The sequence below is a fragment of the Leptonotus elevatus genome, chromosome 9 (assembly GCF_054856555.1).
Source record: "Leptonotus elevatus isolate MCC_2025b chromosome 9, RoL_Lele_1.0, whole genome shotgun sequence".
In the NCBI taxonomy this organism is placed as follows: Eukaryota; Metazoa; Chordata; class Actinopteri; order Syngnathiformes; family Syngnathidae; genus Leptonotus; species Leptonotus elevatus.
The window spans coordinates 24,741,968-24,753,756 of NC_141247.1; the positions used below are offsets into that span (position 1 = coordinate 24,741,968).

The 11,789-nt window shown below is 42.4% G+C and overlaps 1 protein-coding gene across 1 annotated transcript; it reads right to left on the bottom strand.

The window, feature by feature from the left end:
- Positions 1-317: 317 nt before the first annotated feature.
- On the bottom strand, positions 318-1,632 carry sox3 (SRY-box transcription factor 3). The gene has a single exon (XM_086084910.1). The coding sequence runs from the start codon at positions 1,467-1,469 to the stop codon at positions 471-473; it is 999 nt and encodes a 332-aa protein (XP_085941036.1). The 5' UTR covers positions 1,470-1,632; the 3' UTR covers positions 318-470.
- Between the last annotated feature and the right edge of the window lie 10,157 nt (positions 1,633-11,789).

Below are 11,789 nucleotides of genomic sequence, written 5' to 3' on the forward strand. Positions count from 1 at the left end.
CGGCATAACAAGAAGAAGAAAAAAAAATATTGCGAGTGTGAAAATGTGTTGTTGTTTTTTTTTTAGCAGGGGTGTCAAACTGATTTTGATTGTGGGCTTGCACTTAAATGCCTCATCACTTCATTTTATTGATGCATTTTTTTAAAAAACAAATTCAATATGAAGTCACGATACACAAATTTGGGGGTTACTCGTAACCCACATTGGGCCGTTCTAACACGCTGTATATGGTTTGCTTCGGGTTAAGAAGGGAAGGAAACGCTTGCAAAATTTCAGTGCAGATGAAACAAATCCAGGTGGACTTTTTACGGCCGGACGTGGCCCCCGGGCCTCGCGTTTGACACCCTCCGCTCTACAGCAATCAAAGTTCAAGTATCCAAGTACTTTTCTTTTTTTCTTTTTTTTCTCCGCGTTTTGTTTTTCGACGTGCAAAAGTCTCGACTTTTTGCGCGCGGCAAAAGATGTCCCCCTCAGATATGCGTGAGAGGAAGGGTCCCATTGACGCCCGTGCCGGCGCTCTGGTAGTGGGGGTGCACGCTGTGTAACCGGCTGCCCTGCAGGGCCGAGTGCTCGGCGCTGTCCCCGCCGGGAGGCAGGTACATGCTGATCATGTCCCTCAGGTCGCCCAAGCAGGCCCGCTGGGAGTGCGACGTGATGGCGGGCGGCGGCGAGCTGGGCTCGCTCTTGCACATGGAGCCCAGGCCCACCATGGCCGGGTTGGAGTTGCCGGCACCGCCGCCGGCTGCGGCTGCGGCGGCCGCGGCGGCGGCGGCGGCGGCGGCGCCCACCACGGCGGCCTGCGGCGAGCCGTACGCCGCCGGGGACATGCCGTACGTGGAGGCCGCGCTCATGTAGCTCTGCGCGGTGCTCATCATGGGGTACTGCAGCGAGGCCATCTCGTAGCGGTGCATCTGCTGGATCTGCGGGCCGCTCATGCCGTGGTGCTGCGGGTAGGCCAGCTGCTCCTGCATCAGCGAGTAGGCGCCGTTGCTCCAGCCGTTCATGTGCGCGTAGCCGTCCATGCGCTGGCCCACCTGCACCGGGTTGCTGGCCGCCGCGCCGCCGCCGCCGCCGGGCGCGTGCAGCAGGCCGCCGGACAGCGAGTACTTGTCTTTCTTCAGCAGGGTCTTGGTCTTCCGCCGCGGCCGGTACTTGTAGTCCGGGTGCTCCTTCATGTGCATGGCGCGCAGCCGCTTGGCCTCGTCGATGAACGGCCGCTTCTCGGCGTCCGTCAGCAGCTTCCAGTCGGCGCCCAGGCGCTTGCTGATCTCAGAGTTGTGCATCTTGGGGTTCTCCTGGGCCATCTTGCGCCGCTGGCCCCGGGACCACACCATGAAGGCGTTCATGGGCCGCTTGACGCGCTCCTGCTCGCTCACGCCGCCGCCGCCGCCCTTGGAGCCCGGCCCCGAACCCGAGTTGGGCGGAGGGGGCAGCGGGGACTTGATCTCCGTCTCCATCATGTTGTACATGGCTGACCCGGGACGGAACAACAACAACAGCAGCAGCAACAGCAACAGCAAAAGTTGAGCAAAGAGCGCCGAAAGTCAAAGTTTAGTCTCCGGAAAGAGAAGGAGGAAAAAAAAAAAGTCGACGTGCAGGTGCTCCTCGGCTCGCTACAGAAGTGTGCAAACTTGTTGGCCAAGCCCCGCGTGTTATTAGGCCGGGCCGGGACCATGTGATGGAGAAAAGGGGCGGCCAATCACAGCGAGCCTAAACCCAGCAGCGCGACAGCCAATCACAAAGCTCGCCGGCCTGAGCCTGTTTTCGGCCGGCTTGCAAGAAGGTAAAAAAAAAAAAAAAATAGTTGGCAGATGAGCTAGTTTTTAACATTTTGCAAATACAAAATGATCATGTTGCTACATGCATGTATAATTTATTTTATTGGGGGGGGGGGTTAATCTTTAAACGACAACATAAGTCCCAAATGATCTAAATATTGCCATTTGGAGAATTTTTTTTACAAAATTACCCACCAAAAAAAGTTAAGTGTGGAGCAAAACTAATTCCATTCTAGCAAATGTGCTGGAAAAAAAATCACTTTTAAGCAAACAATTCCACTCTCTCAACAAAATGCTGTATAAATCAAAAGATACTGCTGAGCTACTATCAACTTTTATTTTAATACAGTTATTATTGAGTTACGGTATCAATGCAATATTTTAATTATTTGGCAGCTTCTGCAGTAAAAACGCACGCCGTGGTTGCATTTAGCTTCAATCACAAACAGTAGCCTGATATGGATTACAGGATTGACAAATGAGTTTGATCAATCAGTGGTTGCCTTCAGGGAGAGTCCGAAATGGCAGCTTTGCTTTCACAACCGAGCCAAAAAACAAATCAGTTTGTTCATTCGGATTTCAATTCGCTTCCAAGCAGAATCTTGTGCTGCTTGTTAATAAGGTGCAAACTTGTAATACATCAACGACCTCTTGTGGAATGGAGCGGACATCTCGCCTCGCTCTCAGCCCACACCCCCGCCTGAGGGACGCTTCGAACCCCCCACGCCCAACCGCCCCCCCCCCCTCCCCCTCCCTAAAAGCTCCACTCAGCTACCGTGCGTGCGCGTGCGTGCGTTAATAGACATGAAAACGACGTGGGAGACATTAGCATGTGTGTACTTCCCCCAAAACGAGTTGAAACCCCGAATCGTTCACACCTGCTAATGAGCGCCTGCATGCATGCGAGTCGACTATCGAGAAAAGGGGAGGGGGGGGGGCATCAACATCAACACCTCCGGCGTCACGGGAAAGACCGATTCTGGCTTGGTTTAGCCTTTAAAAAGAGAGAGAGAGAGAGAGAGAGAGAGAGAGAGAGAGAGAGAGAGAGAGAGAGAGAGAGAGAGAGAGAGAGAGAGAGAGAGAGAGAGAGAGAGAGAGAGAGAGAGAGAGAGAGAGAGATTTTAAACTTTAAGCGAGTAAATCTGAATGCACGTCATTCAGTCGCTATAGTCGAAGACTAGCCTGATTATTAATTGTTCATATAAGACAACATTTGTTCAGCAAAACGCAACATGTGCTTTGCAAACGCACTTTGTGTATGCCACACAAAAAGTTGGATTTGATCACTAAAAACATGTGTCAGTGTTCACAACACGTGACGTCCGGTGCTGTAAATCAAATGTAGAAAACATCAAAAACAATTTTAATTCGCCATAAAAATAGGATTTCAGACAGAAAATTGAAATATGCATGCACAGAAACTGTACTGATTGATGTCAAATTAAATAAAGAACTAAAACATTTTTGTTCTACTTTTAATATTGTTCTAATTCTCAAAGTGATAGTTAACTAACACAAGCTTCTTCTACCCTCCCAAACCACAACTGAATACTTTTGCACCACCAACAGGCCAATGATGGAACTGCAGGCAGCTAATGTAAAGACTGCAGGTTTGTGCTAAAAACAGTAGAGGTGCTGCATGCGTTCGTTTTTTTTTGGGGGGGGGGGGGATTAAACTTCTCTTTGCTATTGTTTTTTCTTAGATTTTATAGTCACCTTTTGTTTAATATATATCTCAAGTTGATTCGAGCAAGATGCTTAAAATACAAATAAACCCAAATCAGTAATATTATAATCCTAATCAGTCATGATACAAATAATTTATTTAATAAGAAATTGCGAAATGTACAGACCGAGAAGCACAAATAAAGTTCAGTTTACCACCAAAAATATTGCAAAATATTCATGTTTTCTTGTACAGTAGTGGCCTGTTGACTCTCTCTAGTGGTCGGTAAAAAAACAAAAAAACAGTAGCCTCCAGTTCAGTTGTATTTAACTTTGGAGTTTAGTAAAATAAAAAAAGTGTTTTCTTTTAAACATTAGGTATAGGTACAATTTTGATATTGACTTTTTTTCTATTTGAGCACATTGTTACTGTTGAAACTGGCTAGCTATAATCATAAATACTAAGCCTACTTCTTATATTGTCTTTGAATTTTGCTCTCCATTGTCTATATTTTTTTCTTTTAGCTTTAAAAAAAAAACATCATTTAAGACCTGATTAATCGATAGCAATCACATTATGCAATTACATGCGTTTAAAAGCAAATTTTTAAGGCAACATGATGCTTCTGGCTTGTGATAAAAAAGAAGATGACCCTCCGGCGGGGATAACTCAATTTAATTTCCTTGTTCAGCCGCCCCTGACAATTATGACGAGCGGCCAATAAAAGGAAGCTGGCAATTAGCGACCGCAGGTCTTGGTTGATGTGCGCGCATCTCGGTGCTGATCCGCTTGTAATCTTCTTATGGGACCCGCCGTCAAACCCGCAGCCAGGCCCGGGACCAGTAAGCCGCCCCCTTTTGGCTAATGAGAGGCCTCACTGCGCCTAATGTGCTCATTAAGCCACGCGGGACCACCGGCACAGTTTGGGGGTGACGTCACGCTCGGGCGCGGGGGGGAGGCTTGCGGGCGGCCCCCAAAAAATCGAGAACAAGCACGTCCGAGCAAACGTTCGATTGGGTTTGTAAACAAAGAGAGCAGACGCGTTGAGCGAAGATGAAATGTTGCGGGTTTGATTTTTGACGTCTGAGGCAAAAAAAAAAAAAAAAACCCGCCACGGAAGAGGACGACAAGGGGGCCCGAATCCCGCAAATGAAAACGCTTTCACTTTTCTTTTACTCCAAGAAATGTTGAATCCCGTCATGGCAACAAAGTGAACGTGTGCAATTCATGACGTCACGCTGATGGACTCCTTTTTGAGATGAGTGGCGGAAGAACATGTTGAGACAATGCCTTCATTTTCGTCGACATGTTTTGATTATTATTTTTTAGAGCTGTGCTTGATTTGAATAATTTATTTATCCAATCATTTTGTTGGACAGGAAAGTTCTCTCTCAATTTCGCCAGAAAAAAAATAAATGAAAAAAAATAATCAAAATAATTGTTTACTAAACACTACCAATATATTAAATTGATGCCATGATTTCATTTTAGTCGATATTTAAAATATTTTTAAATTAACAGACATATAGTTTAATTACAAAACCTCCAGGGTTAATTTTTTACTGATTTCTATTATATATAAATCAGTTCTTAGTCTGTTTCACAAGGTTTCATATAATACATTTTTAAACAATCCTAATAATGGCTAATAGAATATATTATTTAAGAGGATGCAGTTTACATGTTTCTCCCAAAAGTCCTGTATTTTTTTTTTTTAGACATTCTGCACATATGTTACTTAATTTTTTTTAAATATGTCTTATTTGATATTGGCTTTATATATATATATATATTACATTTCAATGACGTTTATTCGACAAACATTTTGATAATAATTATTTATATTTAAATTATGGGGTGGAATCTACATTGCTGTCAATTTATTGAAAGTTTCATTTTGTGTCTTTTGCAAACACCATCAATTTTCTTTGGTACATTTATTTGAACCTTTTTTTTTTGCTTCATGGTTTCATCTCACGTACTTTTGTTTTAAGAACGCAAACGTTGAACTCATGCAATACTAATGACGTTTATCCCATTTCAACACCCCCGCATTTCTAATGATGATGATGATGATGATGATGATGATGATGATGATGATGATGATATCAAAAGTGGCCAGTGGACAATCAACAGCATGAATTGAACACGCCCCCATCAGGCAGCACCACCCGGCAAGTTTTTGTTGCTGCATGTGGACCTTTTGCAAGGAAAAGTCATTAAGCAATCTGACATTTCAATGACAGCCCAACATTGAGCCAACAATGGAAGGCGTCTCATTAAGATTTGGATTTTATTTTTTTTTTCTTTTGCGGAGGGAAGAAAGAGCAGCGAGGATGCAAATGAAGTTGCACTTTACGCACGCTCTGCTGTCCCTTTTGTGCGCGCGCAAGGAAAGTGCTCGCGGCAGGTTAAAAAAAAAGAAAAGAAAAAGAAAAGAAAATTATATTCACGGCTCATTTGGTGCAAGAAAAGGCAGCTCGTCATCATCACCTTTAGTTCACTAAGCGTGTTGCTCGTGTTCATTTGATTTATTCACTTATTACAGCCACAAACGTTGCGATTCCGAACACACACACGCGCGCACGCGCACACGCACGGAAAATTGCTTAATAAAGTATGACGTGTTATTAGTCACTGCTGCACGAAATCGGGAATGTTATATGGCAATATGGCAATTTCATTTGAGATAATTCAAAAACAAAGCAGTGTGCAATCGTGAAAATGCAAAAAGCTTATTTTGCAAAAAACAATATATATATATATATATATATATATTAGTGCTGTCAAAGTAAAAGAATGGTTAATTAATTATTCACAAAAAAGTATCGCATTCATCATGTATTAACGCAGATTAATCACACTATTAATTTCGACCGCAGAGTAAGTAAAGCATTTAATTCATGTTTTGTGTATAACATTCAGAATATTTGCTCACGTCAAATGGGTCATTCCCCCCCCCCCCCCTATTTTAAATTATGCAAGTAATTAACGGATTTGGAAAAAAAAGGATGATGAGCGTGTGGAGTTGAAGACGTCCTCATAACATGAAATGTCAAAAGAATTAAGACAACAGGCGCTCTTTAAATTTGGCGAGCAAATTTTTTTTGAAAAAATGCTTTTTTAATTAAGCTAATTAATCGTGATTAATCAAAATTGTATGATGTGATTAATCTGATTAAAAAAATTAATTGACAGCTTTAATATATATATATATATATATATATATATATATATATGAGGGTGCTTGGGTCTAGTGTTAGTAGTGCAGAACTGTATATTACTAGTTGAATTTAATTATACTAGTACTACTCTTAGGTACTAGTAGGCCAAAAGTAGCACTAGTAGTGTAAGAAAATGTCACACGATACAATTGTTTTAAAGTGTGTCAGTCATTCTCGTAGAATGCTGGTGAGAAAACGGAGCGTACTCGTCCCCGTTTCGTAACAAATGTTTATGGGTCAAGGTGAACGATTCTAATGTTTAATCATCAAAATATAACACATTATGCCATGAAATGCTTTTGATATTTAAAAAAAACGAAAATTAAAAACCAAGGTTAGCAGAAAACGTTTTTTTTTCTCCTAGATTTCCCAAACGGGTCAATTTGACGTAACAGGAAGGTTAAACTTGGTCTTAAGGTTTGTTACTCTAGAAGAGGGCGAAAACATCACCACGACAGACAATCAGTCGTCGTACGATGCGCTGCGGGCTTCCCCAATCCTGGTCCTCGAGGGCCGGAGTCCTGCAGGTTTTAGATATTCGCGTCCGCCAACACACCTGATTCTAAAGACCAGGATTGTTATCAGGCTTCCCGCAGAGCTCGCCAATGAGCCGATTAGATCTATTAGGTGTGTTGCAGGACGGAAACATCTCAAACCTGCAGGACTCTGGCTCTTGAGGACCAGGAGTGGTGAAGCCTGACTTGGGATGGGACAAAGAGTGGATATCAAAGATATTACAAAATAAATATCATCAATATAAACAGCTTACATGCTCAGTGGAAAGAGTTGAGCGCTAATCAAGCGGCTGATTGCGCAATGAGGCTAAAAAAGCAGACGACAGCGCAAGCAAGCGTTCCGTCATGATGATTTTTTTGCTCCTTTGGAGACAATCGGCTCATGCGGCCGGATGAGGAGAACGGCTCCCATTCGAACATTTGCTCCATGGCGCGTTAAATGGAAAAATAAAACATGGGCCGGCGATGAGGCAGAAAGGAAGGCGGGATGCGCTCGTGCTTCTCAGCCAGCGAATCGCACCCGCGTTTGCCGCACGATGTGGCGCTTTTGTGTTTGGGCGGGACGGTGGCACAATTGGCAATTTCAATTGACGGCCGTTTGCAAAGTCAAGCGCATCAAGGCCTCCTCGGAATGTCGTTTGAACAGATCTCACCTCCGGGATGAACTCGGGTTGGGTTTTTTCATTGGCTTTTTACTAGGGGTGTCAAAATTGGTGCGTTAAGAGTCAATTTAAAATTCCTTTCATGCCACTAGTTATTTTAACGCGCGATTAATGTCCGCCCCTTAATTGGAAAGTGTGTACTGGGGGGATTCCAATCAACACAGCAGAGACGTCCACGTCAAAATTTTGTAGTAATAAATGTATTAATAACGCATATTTTTGTGGAGACTGGGGTCAAGTTGTATTTTACAATTTTAAAAATTTGCAGAATTTCACAAGTGACTTCATGTTAAAGATCAGATAGCTCTTAATATGAGAAAAATAAAATAAACGGAGCTCTCACCATCGTCTTAGAAATGCAATTATGCCATCTAGTGGCAGAAAGATGGCCTCAACACGAAACAATGTCATACCCTTTTTTTTTTTTTTTAACAGTACATCTTTTTAATTGTAACTCAAGAAATTATGAAAATACTGATGCAGCCATATTTCTATTAGTTTAGCATTTTTTCAATTTTTATGTTAAGAATATAAAACTTAGACAATTTTTTATTGTACATTTAGAACAGATAAAATTTGCAATTAATTGCGAGTTAACTGTTGAAGTCATGAGATTAATTATGATTAAAAAATGTACACCCCTACTTTTAACACAACAGGAATCAACAGCGCCAAAAAGTAAAACATGACAATAGTAGAAATCAAATGGGGGGGGATCTTTAAGAACTGTCTGTGTTCCCGCCACAGAAAAACCCGTTTCCTTAAACTGCATCAATGAAATAGCCATCTTGCTGCTCTTCCAGGGGTGCCTGCCGTGGCCACCAGGGGGCAGTATAAGACAGACCACTATACGCTTCATTGAGAGGCATCAACTCCTCTCAGCTCATCAGTGCGGCACTAACCTAAATTGATCTTCGCAGAGGATAAAGAATATGTGACGGAGTACTGTTATATTGTCTGCGTGCATTTTCGCTGCACCAACTTGACTTGTGAGCTTCTTTACAGTCTGACAAATGTATTCCGATAGGTAGCATTTGTTTTCCCACAATCACAACCAGCGGCAGATGCAATCTGATAAACAAAAAAAAAAAAAGAAGTGAGGAGCATCCACAGGATTAAGCGTCTGCCAGTGAATGACACTATCAAGCACCTCTCGACGACAATCGGTTTCAAAACCATTACGGGCTAATTACGCCGCTCATTATTTTCTGTGTATCTTTTGAATCGTTGCCATGTTCACTTTCTCCCCAAAAACAAAAGAAACTTTCAGCGGGGGTTTTTTTTTTCTTTCTTTTTTTTCCCCGTTTCTTGTTTTGAAAAAAGTGCCGAGTCGCCACTTTCTGCTGTGGCCTCAAGCAAAGCAGCCCTTCTTTTGTTTTGGCCCATAATTGAGATCGCGCTAATCTAGCCTCATTTATAAAAAAAAAAAATTAATAAAAAAAAATTAAACAGACTCTTTGTCAAATTCATTAGTTTAAGATAATATTGTCAAAATGCCCAATTAATGTGCACTGCAACTTTAATTCATTAATTAAGCGCAGTTTTTTGTTTTTTTTGGAACATGATTGATGCCACTCGGTTGTTATCTGCGCTCTCCTCTAAAATGGTGACGTGATGTTTTTCACTCTGATTGTGGGCCAATGTTAGCCTTTCGGGGAACCCTAAAATGCGTTAGCTTGTTAATTAGAGGGGGTCATTTATTAACCCCCCCCCCCCCCCCCACATACACACCCACATGTTAAAGAAACAAACAAGCTTTATAAATCACATTGTGCCGTGATGTGTAACGGAGCCGAAATGACAAACGTATGTTTGGCGCCACCCATGCAGGCTCTCGATGAAGCCGATTGCGGTCTCATTAATTGTCTCATTGAAGGTCTCATTAAAAAGGGAGGCCTCATTTCATTAAGAGTTAGCCATCGCCCTCCAAATATATTAATTACCTTGAGCGTGGCGAGATGAGTGCGCCGATTATGGCACATTTCATTAGAGTGTGGCGGCTTGCGGGAAGGGGGGTGGGGGGGTGTTGGGGGTCGTGTTGACAAGATAATGGATGGCCCGGGAGGAAATTGGTCACCTTGCGGCCCGCTTGAGCCACGAGAGGTGAGCTGGAGGACGACGCGGGTGCCTGATGTCGGATGACAACTCAAGTCCAAAATATGTTCTACGTGCCCCCGCTCGTCGAAATACGGTATTCGGATTATATGTGGAATAAGAATGAAGCAAAACAATGCAACTGTTTTCAGGCATCCAAGTAGTCTACGCAACACCGCCCCCTGCTGTCCACTGGAATTGACGTCAAAGTGCCCATGGGGAACACAATACGAATGTCATACAAACGGGTGAACTGTGAGATTTGTAATGCCAGCCGAAGAGGAAATATATATTTTTTAAACTCATTCACGCGTATCCATTTTCACTGAAGCAACCCCCTTCGCTCCCGACTGTTTTACTGGATTTTGAAAAATTTTGCAATGCCCACAGAATATTGTTTTCTATTGCCATAAAAATATGGAATTTGCCAAAAGAAAGATTAGAGTCTTTTCTTTCATCAGGAAAAAAAGTATATTCGTATCTGTTTCCGTTTACAATTACGCCCAAACTACTATTTTCAGAACAGCACATGGGCGTGGCCAGTTGATTTTCGGACAAGGAACACATGCAGGCGACTGAGGGCGCGTATTTGTACGAGGCAAAACTTGTGAACTGACATTTGACAACAAACGTCTGCTGCTTTGGCGTCTGCCGCAATGTGACCGGCGATGTTGTGACCGGGATCGAATGAAGGGAGTTTCCAGAGGAATGTCTCCGCACGGGTCAAGCATGTACAATTAAACAGCAGTGATTTATGCCGATTTACATTTGGTGGGTGGAAATGGGCCAGCAGCTGAAAATCCAGAACCAATCGATTGCAGGTATGTTTATCGCCTGCTTTCTCCAGCGTTAGCCTTGCTAGCTGCCTGCTACAACTTGCTAGCTGCCTGCTACAACTTGCTAGCTACAACTTGCTAGCTACTATAAATCCTGGTGTGCCATGTAAATGCAGTTAATACACCAAAAATACTTCGAGTTTACCAACGGAAGCCACTGCTGCTTAGATGTGAAAATGAATATAAAGTATCAGCGCCATAGAACTTTTTGAAAATGTGACATCATTTGAGATAAGCCCTATTAGCATTCGAATATAGCAAATTGTCATTATTATTCATAAATCAAAGAGCTTGTTGCAACATGGCCCTGCTTGATCTCTTATACTCTGCTGCCACCAGCTGGCCATTTTGGGAATAACTACCATTGCTTCAACCGTTCTCTTCAATTCAGAGGCTGCATCAAAGGCCTTCAGAATGCTTAAGCATAATAAAAAAAAAACGTATAAATACATTTTTGGGACCATGGCAGTTTTTAAAATAGAACATTTCTATTTGTTTTTGGGAGCAAATGAGTTAAAGACTGATGCAAACAAACAAATATGGTTTGAAACTAATTTCTTCTGTGCATGAAACAAAAATAAGGTGGGTTCTCATTACTATTTTTATTTGAATTTTCAAGAATTGTGGAAATAAACCTAAATGGAAATGCTAGAAAATCAATAAAAAGCCTAAATTAAAAACAACAACAACTGTTTTTATGCTCGGAGGTGGTAGATTTTTCAGCGCATCAAAAAAGGGAAAAAGCACATTTTGCCGACTGAAATAAACGATGACAGAAAAAGATACAGGTCGGACATTTTGACCAGATATTACGCCCCCCCCCCCCCCCCAAAAAAAATGGCGGCAGACGATAACGTAAGGTATGTTTGGAGAGACGAAGAAATTGAAATATTTCTCCATCAAATCGTAGAAGCAGGAATCAACCTTTCGTATAAATAGCAGACAAAGTATACAGGAAATGCGCTAGAAATAATGTCAATGATCACAACATAAATATAAATAAATAAATAAATA